General features: G+C 38.9%; 1 protein-coding gene across 1 annotated transcript in view; it reads left to right on the plus strand.

Moving 5' to 3' along the window:
• Positions 1 to 27,218, plus strand: part of LOC134658853 (ryanodine receptor) — a 245,694-nt gene that overhangs the window by 37,344 nt on the left and 181,132 nt on the right. Inside the window, exons 6-19 of the mRNA XM_063514524.1 lie at positions 1,800 to 1,877; positions 2,747 to 2,865; positions 3,617 to 3,686; positions 5,420 to 5,619; positions 7,097 to 7,279; positions 8,292 to 8,463; positions 9,433 to 9,602; positions 11,468 to 11,592; positions 15,080 to 15,283; positions 17,068 to 17,237; positions 20,618 to 20,808; positions 22,840 to 22,980; positions 24,809 to 24,963; positions 26,978 to 27,119. Coding sequence (XP_063370594.1) covers positions 1,800 to 1,877; positions 2,747 to 2,865; positions 3,617 to 3,686; positions 5,420 to 5,619; positions 7,097 to 7,279; positions 8,292 to 8,463; positions 9,433 to 9,602; positions 11,468 to 11,592; positions 15,080 to 15,283; positions 17,068 to 17,237; positions 20,618 to 20,808; positions 22,840 to 22,980; positions 24,809 to 24,963; positions 26,978 to 27,119 — 2,120 coding nt within the window. The remainder of the gene's footprint in view (positions 1 to 1,799; positions 1,878 to 2,746; positions 2,866 to 3,616; positions 3,687 to 5,419; positions 5,620 to 7,096; positions 7,280 to 8,291; positions 8,464 to 9,432; positions 9,603 to 11,467; positions 11,593 to 15,079; positions 15,284 to 17,067; positions 17,238 to 20,617; positions 20,809 to 22,839; positions 22,981 to 24,808; positions 24,964 to 26,977; positions 27,120 to 27,218) is intronic.

Consider the following 27,218-nt stretch of genomic DNA (forward strand, 5'->3'; position numbering starts at 1 on the left):
GATAGAGTGCGCGTTCAGATATTGCAAGCACTATGGCCGCGCCGATATATCTGATGCCGACTGTACACCAGGGATGTTGCGGATGCCGATTTTTTGACATCCGCGGATGCGGATGCGGATGCGGATTTTTAAAGGCTCACATCCGCGGATGCGGATGCGGATGTCAAGATAGTACCATAAAAAACGTCAGTTATTACATTTTAGTAAATTTTATTTCAAAAAACCGGCCAAGTGCGAGTCTGAGTCGCGTCCCAAGGGTTCCGTACATTAAGTCCCACTCACGCTTGACTGCTCATTTCTAATAGGTTTTTTTTTGGTTAACGACTAAATTACCTAGCAGTCTAGCACTTACGCCGATGCTAAGACGTTCCTGTACCGACCTGTTCCACATCCGCATCCGCATTAAATCCGCATCGATTTTATGCGGATGCGGATGCGGATGTTGAAAATAATGCGGAAGTTCCGCGGTTGCGGATGCGGATGCGGATATTCGCAACATCCCTGCTGTACACATATTTAATTACACAAACGGGTCTACCGCGATATAGTATCATTGTTTTTACCTTAATTTCCTTAAAGCAATTAAACTATCGCGGTAGACCCGTTTGTGTAATTAAATATGTATTCAATTATACTACATTCTATTAATATTCAAAACATTTTTTAAATTAATCTTTAAACGATTTGGATGAATCTTCTTTTTAAAATTTGCTTATGTCATTGCTAGTAGAACTCACTTCTTCATAACTAAGGCTGCTTTAACTGTCATTGGATACACCCACGCTAGTTTTATAGCAGTGTTATTTTTATTTTATAACTTTGTCTTCTAAAACTACCATAAAATGATACAAATCAAACTTATTCCCTCTATAGATTACTTTTTCTACAATTTCCATCTTCGAAATCCCATTTGTCCAACTTTTCTGTCCAAATTTCCATGTCTAATGATTCATTCTTATTAAAACTATAACATATCTGCTGTTTATTCAATTCTAACCTCATTCAAACAATCATCAATGTCCCTTTTAATCATTTATGTAGTGTTCACTTTTTAAACCTACTTATTTTAGTATTATTTAACTCTCACGTAACAATCGTTTATACATTTATAACCACGATTGTCACTTCTTATTATGTAGGTACAATCAAAAAATCAATTTCCGCTCCATTTCGTACCTTGTCACATTAATAACCAACATGCAAGTCGCTAGAGACCTCATACTATTGTCACTGGGACAAAGAACAAAATCGGTAGGAAATTAAATTCTTTGACTGTATTACTTGAATAAACTGTTGTAAGGTGGGGATTAAGACAAACAACTGCTTGCTATGATATTGGTATAATGCGCGTCAAATGATACATGTGTAGCCTTATATACTCTAACACTGTATAGGTATGTGTGGGTAAGGTATAGCGCACACTACACTGTTCCTTTTGTGTTGTTTATTGGTTTACATTTCCAACTAATATTTTTAATAATATTTTGTTTCATTTACGTATTCCGCCAACTTTCTACCTTACTTACTTTTCATTTGTAGTTTACATTTTTATTCTATTTACATCCTTAAATTTCACACAAACACACTTTTTTACCCGCTGTTTTAAATTATAATTTTATTCTTGTACTGATAAAAATTACATTCCTAACATGAATTTAACACCCTAAATAAAAGTAAAATAAATTTTAAATAAATATTGCTATTCGAAACAACATTTCTACAGAAAAGGACTTGTAATTAAAATTCAACTAACAATCTGAATATAATTAATACCTATTTTCGTGTATCCTTCGTTTCAGGGTAAAGGTACGGGTTCTGGACACAGAACGTTGCTTTACGGCAATGCTATTCTACTGAGGCATCTTAACAGTGACATGGTGAGCTTATTCCGTACAACTGTATCAATTTATACATATTTATGTTGTGTTCGTCTTTCGTGTGAGTGGTGATTTACTTTCTCAATCTTGCAAGATGTTTATAATTAACAATTAGTATTGAAAACAATAATTTTAACTGTCTACTTGTTTATTGCCAAATTTTGTATTTTTGCTATAAGCGTTAATAGTATGGATAATGGAAAACAATACGCTAAGAGAATTTGGCATCCAAAATAATATTCATAACGGAACCATTGTTGAAGATCATTTAGGTAATATATACTAGCGACCCGCCCCGGCTTCGCACGGGTTAACAAATTATACATAAACCTTCCTCTTGAATCACTCTATCTGTTAAAAAAACCGCATCAAAATCCGTTGCGAAGTTTTAAAGATCTAAGCATACATAGGGACAGAAAGCGGGAAGCGACTTTGTTTTATACTATGTAGTGAAGTGACGAAAGGTAAAACGCGATTTGATATCAATTTTGTTTAGGTATACAGAATTTTGACTCTTGGAGACCCTGTACATCTCTAAGGATAATTTGATTAACTATATTATTGTAATCTTTTAGTTATGACACTTAGAGACATTTACACCTCTAAATAATTTTAGATTATAGTTATTGTATCTTTGTTTTTTTTTTTCAATACTATTATTATATTTTTTATTTGTAATTCGACATTTAGAGACTTTATACATCTCTATGTAATACTTTAGTTTGATTTGATATTTGCGGCTTAGTTGTATTTTATGATTGTTGATGTGTTTTTTTGCTGTATGTAAATTCCATGTTGACGTGTAAAAGTGCCCTTGTGGCCTATTTGCTGAATAAATGTTGATGTTTGATGATGTTTGATGTTTACAGTACCTGGCATGTCTGTCAACATCGTCATCCCAAGACAAGCTGGCGTTTGATGTCGGTCTCCAAGAACACTCACAAGGCGAGGCCTGCTGGTGGACTTTACACCCGGCCAGCAAACAAAGGTAACATATAATAAATTGGTTGTAAAATATAGGTACCTACTCTGTTGCACTGAATAAAAAAAAAGTTTCGCGAGATTTTTATGTCAGCGAGTTAAATAAGTACTGACCTAAGGCAAGGTTAGAACAGCCGTCTTTCGGGTATTTTACCTTTTATTTTGCTTATTTTTATTTATTTTTGATAATGCTCTGGCAAATATACTGGCAAACAAACTAAAATAAACCCATTATGTATTATTAGGTAACATCAAAACGCGAGTTTTAGTGACCGCGCACATAATCTCATACTAGAGATTTTGCACACAAATGTATGTAGATTTAAGTACTTTTTTAGCGAAATAAATAGATTTAATTTTTTTTTTTGTAAAGTCTTCATTTTTCCCATTGTAAGTTCATGTTTGATGATGATCATGTCAAATACCGGATGAGCTCCTAATTATATACTAAATAGATCAGCCATAGTGTACCTACATACCTTTTAGTGTCGAATATTGCAAATTACAAAACCTAAATTACTAGAATCTCATCAGTCATCATCATCAACAGTCCCTTCCTTATGTCAACAAATATGCCTCATAATATCTTGAAAACTTTATCAAACTTTTATGCTAATACGCTCTTCTCGAAATTAAATGCGTTACCTACTTTAAGAGTCTGAGTCTTATTTCTCAAGAAATAAAGTTGATATTCCAAGTGAAGCTGTATGTCTCTTGTTTCCTTTTGTTTTTCTTGACATTCACTTATTTAAATACAGATCTGAAGGTGAGAAGGTGCGAGTGGGTGACGACCTTATACTCGTGTCCGTTGCTACGGAGAGATATTTGGTGAGTTTACAAACATGTTTAGACTAGTTATATACGGCGCGATTCGGGAAATGAATTAGTGATTCACTAGATATGAAATAGTAAAGATATGTGGCGTTCCACGGCAAAAGGTACCTTATGGCGGTTGGGGCTTACGCTATTATTACCGCCGCTCCAATATTCAGCATGGGGCAATGGTAACTTTTGCCGTGGAACGTCACATATCTTTACTATTTAATATCTAGTGAATCTCTTGTACATTTTCCGAATCGCGACAATAGTCACTTGGATCTTAGTCACCCTGTAGTATAGTTTGTAGCTTTCTAATAGACCCCGAAGGCTAATCCTATTGTCTATTGTTAAGAAAAACCGCTCGTGCCACGTGCCACAACCACCTGCATAAAAAATCGGTACTTCGGTTACTGAGTGCCGGCGAGTCGAACGCTACAGAACCAGTCTAAAATGTGTCATCGAGATGCGTAACAAAGGCGCGTTATCGGAGAGCGCACCTACACTGGTTTTTGAGCGTTGGACTAGCCCGCGCTCAGGTGCCAAATAGAATAATTAGGACCCTTTTTTGCAGGTAAGTAGCACGTGCGGTTTTACTGAACAATAGACAATAGGATTAGCCTTCGGGGTCTATTAGAAAGCTACAAACTATACTACATGCCGCGTAGCCAACGTACCAATCGCTTACGCTCCGTAGCGATCGAAACGCAACTGTCACTGTCGCACTAATATGTAAGAGTGATAGAGAGACACGAAGCGTTTCGTTGTCGAAGCGATAGCGATTGTCAGCTTGGCTAGGCCGGGTGTAGACCAAATGAAATCAATCTGATTTACACCATAAATCTATAATAATGTTTAGTAAATATAAAGCATTTTCTTGAGACCCGATATAAAAATGAATTCATGAATAGTAGCATACCTACTTTATTATATTTTGTTTTCAATTAAAGATTGGCCACATGTTTCATGAAAAATCGATCTAGTAGTTTGAAAATTATCAGCTCTTTTCCAAAATGATATAAGGCATTATTGGCATAAAATTGACGATGATATAGCGTAGGGGGTTTTTAATTTTTTTAATTCCATAATATCCATATAATATTATTGGCTCAGCTCAGCAATAATGAGATTCTCAGGACCGGGATAAGTGGCGTACTCGAGAGGCCTATGCTCAGCAGTGGGCGATAAAATACTGATATGATGATGATGATATTATTGTATTTATTTTCAGCACACTACAAAAGAGAACGAAGTAACCATCGTGAACGCTGATTTACACCATAAATTTATAATAATGTTTAGTAAAATATAGAGTATTTTCTTGAGAAACAATATAAAAATGAATTCATGAATAGTAGCATACCTACTTTATTATATTTTGTTTTCAATTAAAGATTGGCCACATGTTTCATGAAAAATCGATCTAGTAGTTTGAAAATTATCAGCTCTTTTCCAAAATGATATAAGGCATTATTTGCATAAAATAGATTTTCTTGGAATAAATATAGCGTAGGGGGTTTTTAATTTTTTTAATTCCATAATATCCATATATTATTATTATTGGCTCAGCTCAGCATTAATGAGATTCTCAGGACCGGGATAAGTGGCGTACTCGAGAGGCCTATGCTCAGCAGTGGGCGATAAAATACTGATATGATGATGATGATATTATTGTATTTATTTTCAGCACACTGGGCGATAAAATACTGATATGATGATGATGATATTATTGTATTTATTTTCAGCACACTACAAAAGAGAACGAAGTATCTATCGTAAACGCGTCATTTCACGTAACGCACTGGTCTGTACAGCCTTACGGCACCGGTATTTCGCGTATGAAATACGTGGGATACGTATTCGGGGGAGATGTACTGAGATTTTTCCATGGGGGTGACGAGTGCCTTACTATACCGAGTACTTGGAGTACGGATGGTGGACAAAAGTGAGTATTACATTCAGATGAGTCAGATATTTTCCTTTTAAATTAAGTCCGCTACTTATTCAGTGAGAAAGTAATAAAGTGAGAGAGATTTTGTTTCGATAAATAATAATATACGCAGGGCTTTAATAGTAGTTTATGCAACAGTGATATAATAAGGGTTCTTAAAATTCAAGGGTCGAAGTTACAAAACGAGACGTAGTCGAGTTTTGTAAAAAAAGACCCGAGAATTTTAAGAACCAATTATGAGCTGTTGCATACATTACTTTTTCTATGACAGCTGCAGCAAAAAAAAAAAAAAAAGAGTTATTATTAAAAAAAAAGAGTTATTATTAAAAAAAAAGAGTTATTATTTAAAAAAAATTGAGTTATTATTTAAAAAAAAAGAGTTATTATTGTAAATGAAAACATACCTCTTTCAATCAAGATGATCGGAACTTGTATCTTTAAAAAAAATAAAGCAGTTGTATTATACTCATAAGATGACTGCTAGCAGTCATCTTATGAGCCTATAGACAAAGCATTCAAATGACATTGCTTTAGATATCACTGTCAGTCATTTAATTGACACATTTAAGTCCTGGAGTAGAAAAATACCGTTAAAAGGTTGGTATCGTTATCACAAGGTGACAGATTTAACGTTAAGTTCTAACTAACGTTAAACCAGGTACCGTTAGTTATACTACTCTTTACCGGTAACAAAATGGTACGAGTAACGTTAGCAGCTGTCAATTTGAGCTAACGTTAAGTCAAAGGTATCGATACACCATTTTTAACGTTAGTAGGTAACGTTAACAGCAGCGTATTTACCGTTTGATTCACTGATAGATGCCATCATCGTTGACAATCGAGCGAATGTTCATTCACTCTCAATATACGTGCATGTTAACTAAAGACTATTTATTTTGTAACAGGATGACAGAAGCATAACTTGATTTATTTTTTCATGAGTTATTCAAATAAGTTACACATCATAACAGTATACACCACTACGGAACTACAAGTAAAATATGTAAAACAATATATGTAACAAAAACCTACATTTCAAACTGTCGAAGGTTATCAAGAAATTTTGATCATTCAGTTCCAGATTTATTTATATATTTTTATAAAAACGCTATAGATGAGACTGCTATAAGTAGTATATACGATATGGGGTTCTTCAAAAAAGGAGTGTACAGGTTTTTAAAAAAAAGGTCGGCAACGCGCATGTAACACCTCTGGAGTTGCAGGCGTCCATAGGCTACGGTGAATGCTTACCATCAGGCGGCCCGTATGCTTGTTTGCCACCTATGTGGTATAAAAAAAAAAATTAAAACAATTTAACAAGTATCATTATGGGCAGTTATTCCTAACAGACCATTAGTAGCTGGGATAGTTACAGCAATTTATTAATTATTACGTACATTATCCGTGTTCAAAATCTTTCAATTATAATTTTTTTCACTTCTAAAATATATATATATATCTTTGTTTACAGTATTGTGGTATACGAAGGTGGTTCAGTGATGTCTCAAGCCCGTTCGCTCTGGCGTCTCGAGCTAGCTCGAACCAAGTGGGCTGGTGGTTTCATTAACTGGCTCCATCCTATGCGCATACGACACATAACTACTGGCAGATACCTTGGAGTCAACGATCAGAACGAACTGTATCTTATACAAAGGTAATGTAAAAAAACCGGCCAAGTGCGAGTCGGGAGCGAGGGTTCCGCACCATCAACAAAAAATAGAGCAAAACCCCGCCCGACGTTGCTTAACTTTGGTCAAAAATCACGTTTGTTGTATGGGAGCCCCACTTAAATCTTTATTTTATTCTGTTTTTTGTATTTGTTGTTATAGCGGCAACAGAAATACATCATCTGTGAAAATTTCAACTGTCTAGCTATCACGTTTCGTGAGATACAGCCTGGTGACAGACGGACGGACGGATAGCGGAGTCTTAGTAATAGGGTCCCGTTTTTACCCTTTGGGTACGGAACCCTAAAAAACTTATATATTTACGCTGCACATCGCTGGTAGTAACTAACTTTACTGACGTAAGTGAGTGTTCGCCATTAGGACTAGGAATGGCAATGACCATGACACATAAATAAGGCCGTGAATTTTATAATTTACAATTAATATGAAGACGAAATATCTTGCCTTACCATGGACTTCTGCCACTGAATTTTAAATACGGAATTATATTGTGGGGAAATTTTCAGCTTTTCAAATAGATATTTTTAGTCCCTTAATAGTTCTATTTAAAAATATGGTAAACTAATTTTATTATAATATCAGTAGCATACTAACGTAAGAACAGTATAGTGCAGTGATTGACCTTTGCCAAACTATAATCTATAGTATAGTAGTAATTAGTGAATCTCTTCTTAATATTAATGTGATCGTTTCTTTCAATTTTGTAATTATTATTCGTTGTATTTATATTTATTTTGTATTTTGTATTTATTTTGTATCGTTTCTTTCAAATAGAGAATTTTATTATAATATCAGTAGCATACTAACGTAAGAACAGTGTAGTATGTATAGTGCAGTGATTGACCTTTGCCAAACTATAATCTATAGTATAGTAGTAATTAGTGAATCTCTTCTTAATATTAATGTGATCGTTTCTTTCAATTTTGTATTTATTATTCGTTGTATTTATATTTATTTTGTATCGTTTCTTTCAAACAGAGATGAAGCCACAACAGCCTCCTGTGCGTTCTACCTTCGGCAAGAGAAAGATGACCAGAAGGTTGTACTTGAAGACAAGGACCTGGAAGTCATTGGGTCGCCCATCATCAAGTATGGTGACTCTACTGTCATTGTACAGCACTCGGAGACCGGTCTATGGCTGTCTTATAAGGTAACATATTAATAGTTATTTGTACAACAAGAGATCAAAGTTTGATATTTCTTCGAGTGCTTATTTTGAGTCCCGTGCAAGCGAAAGATTCTATACTATCTAATTTAGAATCTTGAGCGTAGTAAGGGACTCAAAAGCGCACGAGATGTAAGTAACTTTGTTCTCGTGTAGTTCACAAAACTTTTCACCTCAGCAGTGAGAACATATTAGAGAACCCGAAAAATGTGTTCCTTCTTCATCACTTACCTATTCACTCATGTTTTCTTAAGATATACCAACAATTAAGTTTTCACCTCAGCAGCTCGAACAAGGGTACTTTGCTACTTAAAAACAGTGAGCAAAATCGCATTTAGCTCACTGAGTGAGCAAAATCGCATTTTGCACATTTTGTCTCACTCAGTGAGCAAAATGCGATTTTGCTCACTGTATTTAAGTAGCAAAGTACCCTTGTTCGAGCTGCTGAATATTTTTTTCAACCGAGACACGGCAAAGGGTGATTGGAAAGTAATAATAGAAAAGGTGGATCTGAACACATAAACATATGAAGTCTACGTTAAATTGTGAGTCAAACAAACTTATTTAAAAAATCGGTGAAAGTTGGACTTAAACTCCTTCATAAGACATTCCGAGTACCTACTTATATCCTAATGATCCTTTTATTACGGACTTTGGGTTATCAGTGGTAACTGGGAATTTTTTCCCACCTTTTACCACTGGTAACTACTGGGAATTTTTATTCCCAGTAGTTACCACCAAAATTTTGTTAGAGTTAAATACTAATAAAAACAGTATAAATAGTATAGTAATATAGTAGTAGTATAGTAATAGTGTAGTATAGTAGTAGTAGTAGTAGTAGTAGTAGTAGTAGTATAACTACATTAAAATCCAATATTTATTTTGCTATCTGACTTCACTCTTCCATTATCCATAATTTAAATACGACAATTCATAATAATCATTTCGTTTCAGTCCTATGAGACGAAGAAGAAAGGCGTCGGTAAAGTCGAAGAGAAACAAGCGATACTTCACGAAGAAGGAAAAATGGACGACGGTCTAGACTTCTCCAGGTCTCAAGAAGAAGAGTCGCGTACTGCTAGAGTTATTAGGAAGTGTTCCTCGCTCTTTACTAAGTTTATCACGTGAGTTTCGATCTTATTTCTATAGTGTTAAGGTGTAAAATGGAAAGATTTGATGAACAATGTATAAAGCAGGGAATCTTTCAATTTACCACGTGAATTTTGACCTTATTTCTATATTAATAAGACTGAGAATGAGTGGGCAAGATGGACGACGGTTTAGACTTCTCTAGATCTCAAGAAGAAGAGTCGCGTACTGCTAGGGTTATTAGGAAGTGTTCCTCGCTCTTTACTAAGTTTATCACGTGAGTTTCGATCTTATTTCTATAGTGTTAAGGTGTGGAATGGAAAGGTTTGATGAACTATCTATATAGCAGACAATCGTTCAATTTACCACGTGAATTTTGACCTTATTTCTATATTAATAAGACTGAGAATGAGTGGACAAGATGGACGATGGGTTAGACTTCTCTAGATCTCAAGAAGAAGAGTCGCGTACTGCTAGGGTTATTAGGAAGTGTTCCTCGCTCTTTACTAAGTTTATCACGTGAGTTTCGATCTTATTTCTATAGTGTTAAGGTGTGGAATGGAAAGGTTTGATGAACTATCTATATAGCAGACAATCGTTCAATTTACCACGTGAATTTTGACCTTATTTCTATATTAATAAGACTGAGAATGAGTGGACAAGATGGACGATGGGTTAGACTTCTCCAGGTCTCAAGAAGAAGAGTCGCGTACTGCTAGAGTTATTAGGAAGTGTTCCTCGCTCTTTACTAAGTTTATCACGTGAGTTTCGATCTTATTTCTATAGTGTTAAGGTGTAAAATGGAAAGATTTGATGAACAATGTATAAAGCAGGGAATCTTTCAATTTACCACGTGAATTTTGACCTTATTTCTATAATGATAGGACTGAGAATAGGTAGGAAAGATGGACGACGGTCTAGACTTTTCCAGGTCTCAAGAAGAAGAGTCGCGTACTGCTAGAGTTATTAGGAAGTGTTCCTCGCTCTTTACTAAGTTTATCACGTGAGTTTCGATCTTATTTCTATAGTGTTATGGTATAGGATGGAAAGGTTTGATGAACGACGTATAAAGCCGAGAATCGATCAATTTACCACGTGAATTTTGACCTTATTTCTATAATGATAGGACTGAGAATAGGTAGGAAAGATGGACGACGGTCTAGACTTCTCCAGGTCTCAAGAAGAAGAGTCGCGTACTGCTAGAGTTATTAGGAAGTGTTCCTCGCTCTTTACTAAGTTTATCACGTGAGTTTCAACCTTATTTCTATAGTGTTATGGTATAGGATAGAAAGGTTTGATGAACGACGTATAAAACAGAGAATCGTTCAATTTACCACGTGAATTTTGACCTTATTTCTATATTAATAAGACTGAGAATAAGTGGGCAAGATGGACGATGGTTTAGACTTCTCCAGATCTCAAGAAGAAGAGTCGCGTACTGCTAGAGTTATTAGGAAGTGTTCCTCGCTCTTTACTAAGTTTATCACGTGAGTTTCGATCTTATTTCTATAGTGTTATGGTATAGGATGGAAAGGTTTGACGAACGACGTATAAAGCCGAGAATCGATCAATTTACCACGTGAATTTTGACCTTATTTCTATAATGATAGGACTGAGAATAGGTAGGAAAAATGGACGACGGTCTAGACTACTCCAGGTCTCAAGAAGAAGAGTCGCGTACTGCTAGAGTTATTAGGAAGTGTTCCTCGCTCTTTACTAAGTTTATCACGTGAGTTTCGATCTTATTTCTATAGTGTTAAGGTGTAAAATGGAAAGATTTGATGAACAATGTATAAAGCAGGGAATCGTTCAATTTACCACGTGAATTTTGACCTTATTCCTATATTAATAAAACAGAGAATAGGTAGGCAATATCAAAAATAAAAAAACCGGTTTCCAGTGGGCTTGAAACTCTGCAAGAGAACCGGCGGCATTCGATGTTCTTCGCTTCGGTTAACCTCGGCGAGATGGTCATGTGTCTCGAGGATCTGATCAACTACTTCGCACAACCTGATGAGGAAATGGGTAAGTCACCATCCTGGTTTATTACTTTTAAAATTAAAATTGAAGTTTTAAAAATAGAAGTTGAGCGTCACAAGTTAGGGGTAACTTCTATTTTTAAACTTCACATTCACACATTCAAGATCTTTTGATTTGTCTTACTGTTCGCGAAATTTAAGAACGGAGATTATCAGTATCACAAATAAAATACAGCAAAAAAAAAAACTTGAACCAACCACTGATGTGATTTAGATATGAGCGCCGCGCCGGCGCGCCGCCGCCGCCGACAAAATTTTCGCGCCGCCGCCGCCGACACTGCGCTATCGGCGTGGCATCGGCGTGACCTTGGTAGTTACTACTACTTTCAGAATCAGATAATATATTTTTAATCGAGTTTAGATCATTAACGGCGCCACTTCGAATAGTTTGTAGGCATTCAAAGGGTATTTTAGGCCCATATAATTCAAAAATATCGAAGGCAAATGCAAACTTATCTGTGTATAGTTCGTTTTTTTAACATTAGAAATAAGGTAAACAATCTTGATGTGTCTTTTAATTGAAAAACACATTTTAAAAATAAGTTACGGCAAATATGTAACAATTATGAATCTAATACGATCATTTATATTCTTCTGCTTTCATAAGTAATAGTTTTTGATTTTTAAAAAGCGTTTTTCAATGAGCCAGAACGCTTATGGTGACGTCATATCGCGGGATTCGACAGGTTAAAAGACATGTCAAGATCGCTTACCTTCTTGCAAGTTCTTTCTAGTGCTAAAAAAAACGAACTATAGTAACCGCGCTACTAGTCTTGGGGAAACGAAATTATTTTATATACTTGCTTGTAATAAACATACTGATTTCCTTCCATTTTTATTGTGGAACGTTCCACATTACAATTTATAGATTGTATATATACACTAGACATGTCAATCACAATGAAAAAATTTACTGTGATCAACTCTGGCTAACGTGAGACTCGAAGCCACATCTTTGGATTACCGATCCAATGCATAATTAATTTTGCCAGCTAACCATCCGTCATTTACCGCGAATTTAACCATTGCAAGCATGGTTAAACGTCTTTAAAAGGTATAAAATGGGGTTCATTTTAAGATATTAAGCGTTTCCACGTCCAAATGTCCGGCCGTTGCCTTCGCACGGAAGGGCGTCGGAATCGGGTCTCAATTAAACTTGGCCACTGTTGAAATGTCAAGCTTTGGCCTTGCATCGCTCGCATGGAATTAAGCCGCTATCTGAACCTGCAAGTTTTGAACTCAACTTTCGGCCTGTTTTAAAACGCTTGAGCATTGGTCCTTATCCGATCTTAGCTCCATTTCAGCTCGGCCTTTGGCGTCGCCCGCAGGAAAGCTCCAGATCTTTAACACTATGGCTTCAGTCTTTATCGGCCTGCACACTCGCTCTGCTCTCTTGCAGCTCGGCCTCGCACAGAAGCGCGCTGCAATCGGCGCTCCAGGCGTTCAGCCGTCAGCCAAGCTTACACTTGTCGTTCGATTCTTAGCTGTATGCTTACCTACAGCTCATCCTTTGGCCTCGCATTGGGAGGCGTCGAAATCAAGTCTTCGGTGTTACATGGAGCTCGGCGTTGGGCCTTACTTTTTGACATAAATCGGTTTTGTTAGGTCGATATTGGTTAGACGGAGCTCGTTTTTTTTGGACTGTCGACAAGACGTTTCCCTGATACAGTCAATCCGCAATTTTTAACATAGCACAAAAGATAAGGGAGATGATTAAGACCGCCTCTGATGCCGCGCGATACCGCTTATCCACAGTTTATACGATATCAAATTTTTTCGTACCATTATTCAATAAATTATCCTTGAAAATAAAAAATGCATTTATTTCATAACTTTCTTACAGCAAAAACATGTTTTTTCGGTAAAATTTTTGTTTGAACTCTTTTTTCATTAATCGAAGGGGTTTCAAGGCCACGCCGCCGATTCGCCGCCGCCGCCGACCAATTTTGACCGGCGCGCCGCCGCCGGCTATATGCCTATCGGCGCTCATATCTAATGTGATTACAATGAAACGTTATGAAAAATTTCCATTACTGCCCCCGTAGACAACATCCAATCGCTAACGATACGTAGCGAACGAAAAGCAACTGTCACTGTCACACTCATATGGAAGAGTGGTAGAGAGACACAAAGCGATTCGATGGCGAAGCGATAGCGATTGTCACCTTGGCTAGGCCGCCTGCGGGCTCAGCACGGTTCCATTTTTATCGACTATCACTATTCAATTCAATTCAATTTTATTTATTCAGTAAAGATAACACGATCTTATATTTGTTAGTACATTCTTAAAAATAATGTTAGTACTTAAAAACTAAATTAGATTTTACATTTAAAATTATTTCATTAATTACACGACAACACACATGATCAGCTATCATCTTTAGGATGCTGTTCGGGCTGTCCCTCGTTCTGCTCAACAGAGACGCTGCTTTCTTGCGCAAAATTGCTGCAAATCCATCCGTCCGTGACTCCGCGAACATGTTTGCTGCAGAACTTGGGCAGGCCAATCAGCATCCTAAAGGCATTGTTGTACTGCACCCTAATAGCATTGTATGACTTTTGGGTATATCGGACCCAGCTGCCAGTGTAAAAAGACGAGCAGTATGTCTTGAATATAGTTATTTGTACAACAAGAGATCAAAGTTTGATATTTCTTCGAGTGCTTATTTTGAGTCCCGTGCAAGCGAAAGATCCTATACTAGATTCACGAGCGTAGCGAGAGAGGACTCAAAAGCGCACGAGATGTAAATAACTTTGATCTCGTGTAGTTCACAAAACTTTTCACCTCAGCAGTGAGAACATATTAGAGAACCCGAAAAATGTATTCCTTCTTCATCACTTACCTATTCACTCATGTTTTCTTAAGATATACCAACAATTAAGTTTTCACCTCAGCAGCTCGAACAAGGGTACTTTGCTACTTAAAAACAGTGAGCAAAATCGCATTTTGCTCACTGGATGAGCAAAATCGCATTTTGCTCATTTTGTCTCACTCAGTGAGCAAAATGCGATTTTGCTCACTGTTTTTAAGTAGCAAAGTACCCTTGTTCGAGCTGCTGAGGTGAAAAAGTAATTTTCACTGCATTTGAGCACTTAGCAAACCTGCGGGCGAGCATGTTCGCCCTCACACACAATGCTCTTCGCTCTCTTTCCATATCGGCATCGTCCTTCAGATCGTCAGTAACAACGTGCCCGAGATATTTGAAGCGAGTGACTCTCGCAAGGGCGATGCCGTTTAGTTGGACGGGAGGTATAATAGTGGGATACTTGTTTCCACTATGCCCGTCACTTTCGCACTTGTTAGAACGTGACAGGAATGGTGACAAACGATAAAAATGCGACCGTGCTACTAGGGCTGGTCTTATGATGAAGCGCTGAGGCTGACCTAGGATGGTTTTAAAACAACGTAACTTCATTTTATGATAATTTGATAAATGATAAAGATATTCTAACAATTAATTCACTATTTCCAGAACATGAAGAGAAGCAGAACAAGTTCCGTGCCCTCCGCAACCGTCAGGACCTGTTCCAAGAGGAGGGCATCCTCAACCTAATCCTCGAAGCCATCGACAAGATCAACGTCATCACGTCCCAAGGGTTCCTGGCCGGGTTCCTGGCTGGAGACGAGTCCGGGCAGAGCTGGGAGATGATCTCTGGATACCTGTACCAGTTGCTTGGTAAGTCTTAGCCATAGAACGTCATCACAAGGGTTCTTAACCGGGTTCCTGGCTGGAGACGAGTCCGGGCAGAGCTGGGAGATGATCTCTGGATACCTGTACCAGTTGCTTGGTAAGTCTTAGCCTTAGACAACGTCATCGCGTCACAAGGGTTCCTGGCCGGGTTCCTGGCTGGAGACTAGTCCGGGCAGAGCTGGGAGATGATCTCTGGATACCTGTACCAGTTGCTTGGTAAGTCTTAGCCTTAGACAACGTCATCGCGTCACAAGGGTTCCTGGCCGGGTTCCTGGCTGGAGACTAGTCCGGGCAGAGCTGGGAGATGATCTCTGGATACTTGTATCAGTTGCTTGGTAAGTCTCAGCCATAGACAACGTCATCACAAGGGTTCCTGGCTGGAGACGAGTCCGGGCAGAGCTGGGAGATGATCTCTGGATACCTGTACCAGTTGCTTGGTAAATCTTAGCCATAAACGTCATCACGTCACAAGGGTTCTTGGCCGGGTTCCTGGCTGGAGACGAGTCCGGGCAGAGCTGGGAGATGATCTCTGGATACCTGTACCAGTTGCTTGGTAAGTCTTAGCCTTAGACAACGTCATCACAGGGGTTCCTGGCCGGAGACGAGTTCGGACAGAGCTGGGAGATGATCTCTGGATACCTGTATCAGTTGCTTGGTAAGTCTTAGCCTTAGACAACGTCATCACAAGGGTTCTTGACCGGGTTCCTGGCTGGAGACGAGTCCGGGCAGAGCTGGGAGATGATCTCTGGATACCTGTATCAGTTGCTTGGTAAGTCTTAGCCATAGAACGTCATCACAAGGGTTCTTGTCCGGGTTCCTGGCTGGAGACGAGTCCGGGCAGAGCTGGGAGATGATCTCTGGATACCTGTACCAGTTGCTCGGTAAGTCTTAGCCATAGTATGCCAAAAAATGTATATATTCCAATTTGTTCAAAGAAAATTAATTTAAAATCAGTTTCTGTTTTTATTATTATTGTAATTTTACATTTAATTTCAGTACTGGTAGTAATTGCTCCTTAAATAAAAAAGTAAATACATCTTAGTAAATACATCTTATTAGAATATCTCTTTACATCATAACTTTTTCTAGCTATGTGCTCCTGGGTGCCAGGGTAATGCAATTAGTTGTAAGTTATAGGTAGGTACCTTTCTAAATTCTAACTCCTAATAATTCTAACTTACAATAAAACTTCAGTTTGAGTACTACATTATGGTGTTTATCTTGATATTTTTTGTGAATGTCTGCTGGTGTCTGATTTACAACTGAAGCAAAGTCATGGTTTTGTTTTGTATCAGAAGTAGGTATTTTTAACTACATTACTTAAACTTTGTACAACCGGTTTATAGTATTTCTAGCGTAACGAGCATTTGTGTGTATTGTACATTCTCGCTGTTTTCTTATCTTTGCTATTTTTAATCGTTATATAATGTAATTCAATGGATGACTGTTATTGGCCTTATTTTATGTAAGCATATGTCTTAGTTATATTTACGGCTGTTGTTGTCCTGAATACCAATAAAATAAAAAATAAATAAAATAAAAAAAGTCTCAGCCATAGACAATGTCATCATAAGGGTTCCTGGCTGTGAAGGAACGTTTTAACGGTGACAAACAGTTTGGTGCAACCCGCCTTAAGTTATTGATCTAATAAGCTTAAAAACAATTGAATTGATAGGAGTTTAAGCTGGGAAAGATGTTATTGTTTAAGGAAATGGAAGTGTCCTAATAATAAGAATTTCACAAATATAACCTCACTTTTTCTTTCACAGCCGCCATAATAAAGGGCAACCACACCAACTGCGCGCAGTTCGCCAACTCCAACCGCCTCAACTGGCTGTTCTCGCGGCTCGGCTCGCAAGCCTCGGGGGAGGGCACGGGCATGCTGGACGTGTTGCATTGCGTGCTGATCGACTCGCCTGAGGCGCTGAATATGATGAGAGTGAGTAATGGATGACGAATATTTTGATACAATTGTAGGATGTTGTTGATCTCAGTAGGGAAGCTTTGGGGGAAGGCACGGGCATGTTGGACGTGTTGCATTGCGTGCTGATCGACTCGCCTGAGGCGCTGAATATGATGAGAGTGAGTAATGGATGACGATCATTTTGATAAAGTCACTAAGGAGGAGTGATCGGAGTAGGTGGTGACTATGGCAAGCTTTATTAGGAGGAGGCCACCGAATGTTGAACGTATTACATTGCGTGCTGTTTGACTGACTTGAGGCACTGAATATTATGAGAGTAAGTAATGGACGAGAAACTTTTAATGTGTCATTTAAGAACAGAGCATCGGTGATATTGTTCACAAGCTTCGGGGGATGGCACGGGAATGATGGACGCATTACATTGCGTGCTGACTGAGTCGCCTGAGGCGCTCAATATGATGAGAGTGAGTAATGGATGACGAATATTTTGATACAATTGTAGGATGTTGTTGATCTCAGTAGGGAAGCTTTGGGGGAAGGCACGGGCATGTTGGACGTGTTGCATTGCGTGCTGATCGACTCGCCTGAGGCGCTGAATATGATGAGAGTGAGTAATGGATGACGATCATTTTGATAAAGTCACTAAGGAGGAGTGATCGGAGTAGGTGGTGACTATGGCAAGCTTTATTAGGAGGAGGCCACCGAATGTTGAACGTATTACATTGCGTGCTGTTTGACTGGCTTGAGGCACTGAATATTATGAGAGTAAGTAATGGACGAGAAACTTTTAATGTGTCATTTAAGAACAGAGCATCGGTGATATTGTTCACAAGCTTCGGGGGATGGCACGGGAATGATGGACGCATTACATTGCGTGCTGACTGAGTCGCCTGAGGCGCTCAATATGATGAGAGTGAGTAATGGATGACGAATATTTTGATACAATTGTAGGATGTTGTTGATCTCAGTAGGGAAGCTTTGGGGGAAGGCACGGGCATGTTGGACGTGTTGCATTGCGTGCTGATCGACTCGCCTGAGGCGCTGAATATGATGAGAGTGAGTAATGGATGACGATCATTTTGATAAAGTCACTAAGGAGGAGTGATCGGAGTAGGTGGTGACTATGGCAAGCTTTATTAGGAGGAGGCCACCGAATGTTGAACGTATTACATTGCGTGCTGTTTGACTGGCTTGAGGCACTGAATATTATGAGAGTAAGTAATGGACGAGAAACTTTTAATGTGTCATTTAAGAAGAGCATCGGTGATATTGTTCACAAGCTTCGGGGGATGGCACGGGAATGATGGACGCATTACATTGCGTGCTGACTGAGTCGCCTGAGGCGCTCAATATGATGAGAGTAGGGCTTGCAATTCGAATATTCGAATATTCGAATTTGTCGAATATTCGACCTGTTTTGATAATCGAATATTCGGCCGCTCAGGTTTCGAATATTCGAATATTTTTTATTACTATAAAAAATCTATGTCATCCGCTGTAGTTACAGTTTCAGTGTGTTTTACGGGTATTTACAGTGAATGAGGAACGGTAGGTACCCAAATACGAAGGAAATAATATTTTTACTGTATTCCTCTCAATAGACTTCGTGAATACAGTGAAACCTAACTCAATTTAAATGAAAACGAAATCAAAAAGTATGTTATTTTTACGGTGCGTAAGTTTTAAGTTAAAGGGTCATTCTGTTTATTCAGTACAAGCGTACGTTATGCGCGTTAAGCGAATTTTTGAAGTCTAAACCTTGCCACTTATCGCAATTCTCAAATTTAATCATACCAAACCTGCCCAACTTGGTAATCTAACAATGCACCTTTAGCTGACGAATAATCCACCCAGTACTCAACTAACTTTTTCCCTTAAATATTCCAATATTATATAATTAGCCGACCATTAGGAATAATAACTTGCCAAAACAAATAAAGTCAATAAAGATTCAAAATACAATGAAATTAAAGGCCTTTTTACAGGCCTCTGAGTGATTAAATCGGAAAATAATTACCTACTAAAAAAAATTCTTACATACCTAGGTGTTTGGATGGTTAAAGTTATATTATTTCACGCAACGACGCATTTATAATAAGTTTTATCTAGAAATATTAAATACGTCTAATTTTGGCGTTTTACTAGTTTTTATAAATGTGGGCATCTTATAAATAGTAGGATGATAAAATCTAGTCAATTAAGTGGATTTCTGCCAAATATCCTTAGTTTTAACAATATGTGAAAAAAGCTTTTGAATAAAACGATAATAAACCGATTTCTCGTTCCTTTTCTTATTTTTTATAATATTCGAATAATTATTCGAATATTCGAATACGTCGTCAGAAAAAGTCGAATATTCGAATATCTGAAAGTTTCGAATATTTGCAAGCCCTAGATGAGAGTGAGTAATGGATGACGAATATTTTGATACAATTGTAGGATGTTGTTGATCTCAGTAGGGAGGCTTCGGGGGAGGGAACTGGAATGTTGGACACGTTACATTGCGTGCTGATCGACTCGCCTGAGGCGCTGAATATGATGAGAGTGAGTAATGGACTTGAATATTTTCATTTGTCGTTTAATAACAGAGTATCGGAGTAGGAGGTATGGTTCGCAAGCTTCAAAAGAGGGTATAGGAATGTTGGACACATTACATTGCGTGCTGATCGACTCGCCTGAGGCGCTGAATATGATGAGAGTGAGTAATGGATGACGAATATTTTCATTTGTCGTTTAATAACAGTATCGGAGTAGGTGGTATGGTTCACAAGCTTCAAAAGAGGGTATAGGAATGTTGGACACGTTACATTGCGTGCTGATCGACTTGCCTGAGGCGCTGAATATGATGAGAGTGAGTATCGGAGTAGGTGATATGGTTCACAAGCTTTAGGAATAGGAATGAAGGACGTAATACATTACGTGCTTGTCGACTGTCCTGAGGTGCTCAATGTAATGAGAGTGAGTAATGGAACAAGAACTTTTAGAAATGTTTAATATGTACAGAATATCAGGGTACATTGTATAGCTCTCAAGTTTTAAGAGGGAGTACAGAAATTCTGAACGTACCAACAGCAACACTCTTATGTCCAGATGACATCACACATGATGATGTCACATTATTGATGATGGGAAGTTAACAGTGTGGGCGATGGTACTATACTCCAACTCCAGAATTAGAGAGCAAACTAGCGTTTGCGGATATTTATCCGTGAGATTACCAGATTACTAATTGATTATATGAAACGTATACTTTTTATTAATTGAAGTTTCAATTTTATGGCTCCATGATGCTTTGATTACGATATCATATTTTATATCTATCCATCTAATTCTGTATATTAGTTTACTATTATTTACCATAATTATTTACTCACCACATACTTTCTTATCCACAGGACGAACATATTAAAGTAATCATCTCCCTCCTCGAGAAACACGGTCGTGACCCAAAAGTCCTCGACGTACTGTGTTCCCTATGCGTCGGTAATGGCGTAGCCGTGCGTTCCTCGCAGAACAATATCTGCGATTATTTGCTGCCTGGGAAGAATTTACTGCTGCAAACTGCTCTAGTAGACCATGTGTCAAGGTTAGTAGACTTTATTTTAAGGGTATAAGGTTCAATTTTAATAGACTAGACGCAAGAAAGCAGTTAACTTAGACAAGGAAGCACGGTCGCGACCCAAAAGTCCTCGACGTACTGTGTTCCCTATGCGTCGGTAATGGCGTAGCCGTGCGTTCCTCACAGAACAATATCTGCGATTATCTGCTGCCCGGGAAGAATTTACTGCTGCAAACTGCTCTAGTAGACCATGTGTCAAGGTTAGTAGATTTTATTTTAAGGGTATAAGGTTCAATTTTAATAGATTAGACGCAAGAAAGCAGTTAACTTAAACGAGTTAGCACGGTCGTGACCCAAAAGTCCTCGACGTACTGTGTTCCCTATGCGTCGGTAATGGCGTAGCCGTACGTTCCTCGCAGAACAATATCTGCGATTATCTGCTGCCTGGGAAGAATTTACTGCTGCAAACTGCTCTAGTAGACCATGTGTCAAGGTTAGTGAACTTATTTTAAGGCAATAAGGTTCAATTTTTAATGATGTTAATAGATTAGACGCAAGAAAGCAGATAACTTAGACAAGTAAGCACGGTCGCGACCCAAAGTCCTCGACGTACTGTGTTCCCTATGCGTCGGCAATGGCGTAGCCGTACGTTCCTCGCAGAACAATATCTGCGATTATCTGCTGCCGGGGAAGAATTTACTGCTGCAAACTGCTCTAGTAGACCATGTGTCAAGGTTAGTAGACTTTATTTTAAGGGTATACGGTTCAATTTTAATAGATTAGACGCAAGAAAGTAGTTAATTTAAACGAGTTAGCACGGTCGTGACCCAAAACATCGCAGAACAATATCTGCGATTATCTGCTGCCGGGGAATAATTTACTGCTGCAAACTGCTCTAGTAGACCATGTGTCGAAGTGAGGACTTTATTATAAGGCAATAAGGTTCAGTTTTGAATAAGAAAAGGCTATAGAAGTCAGTTTTCTTTGCTACAGACAGCGTGGGTGGATCATGTGCCGATGTAAGGACTTTATGATAAAGTCATAAAGTTCAAAGTTGAATAACAGAGGGAGTGAATCGTCAAGGTCAGATTTATGAGTAAACTTTATGGTAATGAAGGTACAGTCAGCAGCAAAAGTTGCTAAGCGGGCGAGGTGTTCAAAATTACCTTGACACGCTCTTATTCTCTTAACAATAAAGTCGCGTCAAGATCATTTTGAGCACCTGGCCCGCTTAGCAACTTCTGCTGCTGACTGTACGTCAGGCTATCAAACTCGGGGGCACAATTATACTTATAGAGTTAATTTTACTTTGATGTTATAAGGCAGGTAATTGGTGCAAACGAGCTGATCTGATGATGGAGCCAAGATGTGACCAGTGCAATTTTTGAAGTGAAAACTTCTTTAGCGGCGCTGTGCACTTTTTGAGGTGGGGAAAAAATGTTAAACTCGAGACAGCGTAAGACGATCACGTGACCGTAAGATTTAGATGGCCACTCATTTAGATGGCATTTAAATCAATCAAGAAAAACTCAATGACATTACATGAAAAACTGTTACATGTATGTCATTGAGTTTTTCTTTATTGATTTAAATGCCATCTAGTGAGTTTCGCTCTAACTGGTATTAATATAACTCGAGTACTAACAGTGATGTGCTTAGGCGTTTCAAGTAATTAACGCTAACGCTAGATGGCGTTAACCTCAATTATACATAGTGCATTTTGCACTAGTCATTGAGCTTTCACTTCTGCCGGCACTCCCTGAGTGCAACCCGTTGTTTTTTTGATAGCTGTTAGTAAATCCGTAAAGTTTGAGCTTATATTACTTATTTGTTTTGACATTTCCATTATTAAATTTATTTTACGGTAGATGTCGCTATGAGCCTCCCTAGGGCTTATATATGGTGGAAATATTCGCTCAATTGGGTACGGTCTTGGTAGCTCAGATGGCAGAGCACTGTACTAGTGATCCAGTGGTCGTGGGTTCAAGTCCCACCCAAGACAGTGAATTTTTCCACTTTTAATTTATTTCGAAGCTTAATTTCCATTATTGTTTACAGTGTCCGTCCAAACATCTTCGTGGGCCGCGTGGAAGGTTCAGCCGTGTACCAGAAATGGTATTTCGAGGTCACCATGGACCACATTGAGAAGACTACGCATATGATGCCGCATTTGAGGATAGGATGGGCTAATACTGCTGGGTAAATAACTCTTAAATAGTTAGTGCCAGTTGCATCCGCACTTGACAAAGTGATCAAGGTCAGCCGGCGCGCCGCGGCGGTTTACTATGAAACTTTCCATACAATAAAGTTTTGCGAACTCTTTAACGATGACAAAAACCGGCCACGTGCGAGTCGGACTCGCGCACGGAGGGTTCCGCACCATCAACAAAAAATAGAGCAAAACAAGCAAAAAAACGGTCACCCATCCAAGTACTGACCCCGCCCGACGTTGCTTAACTTCGGTCAAAAATCACGTTTGTTGTATGGTAGCCCCACTTAAATCTTTATTTTATTCTGTTTTTAGTATTTGTTGTTATAGCGGCAGCAGAAATACATCATCTGTGAAAATTTCAACTGTCTAGCTATCACGGTTCGTGAGATACAGCCTGGTGACAGACGGACGGACGGACGGATGGACGGACGGACGGACAGCGGAGTCTTAGTTATTACTCTATTGAGTCCCGTTTTTACCCTTTGGGTACGGAACCCTAAAAAGCATGGTGTAACCGACCCTTAGACCAAGAAAAGACTGTAACGATTTCGATAGCACACGCAGTCAAACTTCTATGAAGTCATGACGCATAAATAACACTTGCACTGCGTGCGCTATCAAAATCGTTGTAGACTTTTCTTGGTCTAACTCTATTTCACTTAAGATAGCATTTTTTGACGACCGGTCTAGTCTAGTCGGTAGTGACCCTGCCTATGAAGCCGATGGTCCTGGGTTCGAATCCCTATGTGTGTGTTAAGCACAGATATTTGTTCCTGAGTCATGTTTGTGGGTGTTTTCTATGTATTTGTATATTTTATATCGTTCTCTGAGATTACAGATTATTTTCTCGGTAACGTTCGTCTTTATCATGCTACATATTTCTTGTACCGCGGTTGACTGAAGGAGTATGACAAATACGACCGTTTCCGAGAAAATACGATGGAAAACAATTATGCACTACATCTGTATTTCGTTGTACAGTCGCCGTCAGATATATCGGAGCGGCCGAGGTGCTCAAAATATCTGAACACGCACTCTAACGCCCTGACAATAGAGGCGTGTTCATATATTTGTGAGCGCCTTAGCCGCTCCGATATATCTGATGGCGACTGTACAGAAGTCTTCTTGAGCTTATTGTGTCAGTCAATTTGTAATTTTGTATGAGGGTGTCCTATAATATTTATATTATTTATTGACCGAAGACGTTTTGACTCGGGCATTTTGCTTTTGTATGTCCGGATGTTCTCCTCTACAGGTCACAATTCTCAACCGATTCTTGTGAAATTTTGTGACCAGATTCTATGAGTAAATAAAAATTTTTTGGCGATCCCGTTTTTGGAAATTTTCAAAAATGGAGGAGTTGTGATACCTCGCGCTTAAACAAATAGTCGTATCGATATCATGAAAGTATTTTCTTTTTGAGACATATTTACATAGTAAATGGCAAAAAATGCAGAAAAATTGTATTGCTGGTTTAGGCGGTATTTAGATATTTAGTTTGTACTCGAGAATGAGTAGCCGAATTTCGTCAGCTCAGCTAAGAACTATCACGGCGCATTTTGTAAACAATCGCTTTTTTTGTTTGCACACAGAAAGTCTGGGTTCGATCTCCAGTAAGACATAACTTTTTGTATTTTTTTTTTCACTTAAACTTCGTATTTTTTTTTTTAATAAATTAAAATCTTTGTATTGTTGATTGATCAAACCGCTATGTGGCGCTGTCGTCGTGCACGGTCCCAATAAGCTATGCTCGCGAGGTCTACAGCTCACAGAGCCACCTAAATTATATATTTAAACAACTATGTATTTTTCCAGCTACGTCCCCTACCCCGGTGGTGGGGAGAAATGGGGTTGCAACGGTGTCGGAGACGACCTGTATTCCTTCGGCTTCGATGGTGCCAACCTCTGGTCAGGAGGCCGCAAGACTCCAGTCAATAGGAACTATGCAGACGAGCCGTTTATTAGAAAAGGTACCTTATTGTCCTTGTCGCAAGGTTCAGTTTCCAATGGCGCTCATAATGAGTTGTGCTCATATGGTTGCGACGGAGCGCAAGATGTCTTTAAGAAAATGCTGCTGGGTCCGTCTAAAAAGGTACTTTATTGACTTTCCAAAAGGCTCACTTTCCAATACAGCTGGCGCGGCGCTCTGTAACACTTCGGTTTCACTAGAAAATGAAGCTTGTCTCCATTATTATAAGGTTTAGTTTCCAACATGAATGACCTAGAGGAAATAGGGTGGCAACGGTGTCGGAGACGACCTGTATTCCTTCGGCTTCGATGGTGCCAACCTCTGGTCAGGAGGCCGCAAGACTCCAGTCAATAGGAACTATGCAGACGAGCCGTTTATTAGAAAAGGTACCTTATTGTCCTTGTCGCAAGGTTCAGTTTCCAATGGCGTTCATAATGAGTTGTACTCATATGGTTGCGACGGAGCGCAAGATGTCTTTAAGAAAATGCTGCTGGGTCCGTCTAAAAAGGTACTTTATTGACTTTCCAAAAGGCTCACTTTCCAATACAGCTGTCGCGGCGCTCTGTAACAGTTCGGTTTCACTAGAAAATTAAGCTTGTCTCCATTATTATAAGGTTTAGTTTCCAAAATTACCTAGAGGAAATAGGGTGGCAACGGTGTCGGAGACGACCTGTATTCCTTCGGCTTCGATGGTGCCAACCTTAAGGCATTAAGTCCGCCATTTGTACAAATTTTATCGTGCAATAAAGTTTAAATAAATAAAACCTCTGGTCGAGAGGCCGCAAGACTCCAGTCAATAGGAACTATGCAGACGAGCCGTTTATTAGAAAAGGTACCTAATTGTACTTGTCACAAGGTTCAGTTTCCAATGGCGCTCATAATGACTTGTACTCATATGGTTGCGACGGAGCGCAAGATGTCTTTAAGAAAATGCTGCTGGGTCCGTCTAAAAAGGTACTTTATTGACTTTCCAAAAGGCTCACTTTCCAATAGAGCTGACGCGGCGCTCTGTAATAGTTCGGTTTCGCTAGAAAATGAAGCTTGTCTCCATTATTATAAGGTTTAGTTTCCAAAATTACCTAGAGGAAATAGGGTGGCAACGGTGTCGGAGACGACCTGTATTCCTTCGGCTTCGATGGTGCCAACCTTAAGGCATTAAGTCCGCCATTTGTACAAATTTTATCGTGCAATAAAGTTTAAATAAATAAAACCTCTGGTCGAGAGGCCGCAAGACTCCAGTCAATAGAAACTATGTAGACGAGCCGTTTATTAGAAAAGGTACCTTATTGTCCTTGTCGCAAGGTTCAGTTTCCAATGGCGCTCATAATGAGTTGTGCTTATATGGTTGCAACGGAGCGCAAAACGTCTAAGAAAGTGCTGCTTGGCACTTCAATATAAAAGGTACCTTATTTTCCTTGTCACAAGGTTCAGTTTCCAGTGACGTTGATAATGGCTTGTGCTCATATGGTTGCTACGGAGCGCGAAACGTCTTTCTGAAAATGCTGCTTGATTAATTATTTACAATAGGTACTATATTTACTTTCCTTCCAAAAAGGTACATTATCTCCACTATTTTTACTTACTTACTCCTCTGGGGCAGCGACCCAAAATGTGTCTTATTGTGCATTACTTTTAGGTTTAATTTTAACGCCAACGTTTTCAATCACTTAAGCTCGAAAGAGTTCATGTATGACTTACACGTATACTTCATTTTCTTTCATCTTAGCCTTACATAGTGCCGGGCCATGTTTCTATGACAAATGTTAACAAAAAAGTTTGTCGCCAAATCAGGCGTGTCTTACTCCGCGATTTCGTCGCTTTGCTACAGGTAGCTAAAAGTACATCCGTTCGGCCCCAATTTTGGGGAAAGCCATAAGCCGCACGTGGCGCTGTCGCCACCTAGCGGCCATATCTGTGCTGATCGTAAGAGACGCGTTTTGTTAGAGAGTGAGTCTTCTGTACTTAGTACTATTATTTATTCTGTGGCCAAATGCCTAACCACATGTCTGTTTCAGGTGACGTTATCGGCTGCGCGCTAGACCTGACCGTACCGATTATCAACTTTATGTTCAACGGCGTAAGGGTCACCGGGTCTTTCACTAACTTCAATCTGGAGGGCATGTTCTTCCCGGTTATCAGCTGTTCTAGTAAACTGAGGTAAGTTCGATTATCAACCTTATGTTCAACGGCGTAAGGGTCACCGGGTCCTTCACTAACTTCAATCTGGAGGGCATGTTCTTCCCGGTTATCAGCTGT

This window comes from Cydia amplana, chromosome 23 (assembly GCF_948474715.1).
Source record: "Cydia amplana chromosome 23, ilCydAmpl1.1, whole genome shotgun sequence".
Lineage (NCBI taxonomy): Eukaryota > Metazoa > Arthropoda > Insecta > Lepidoptera > Tortricidae > Cydia > Cydia amplana.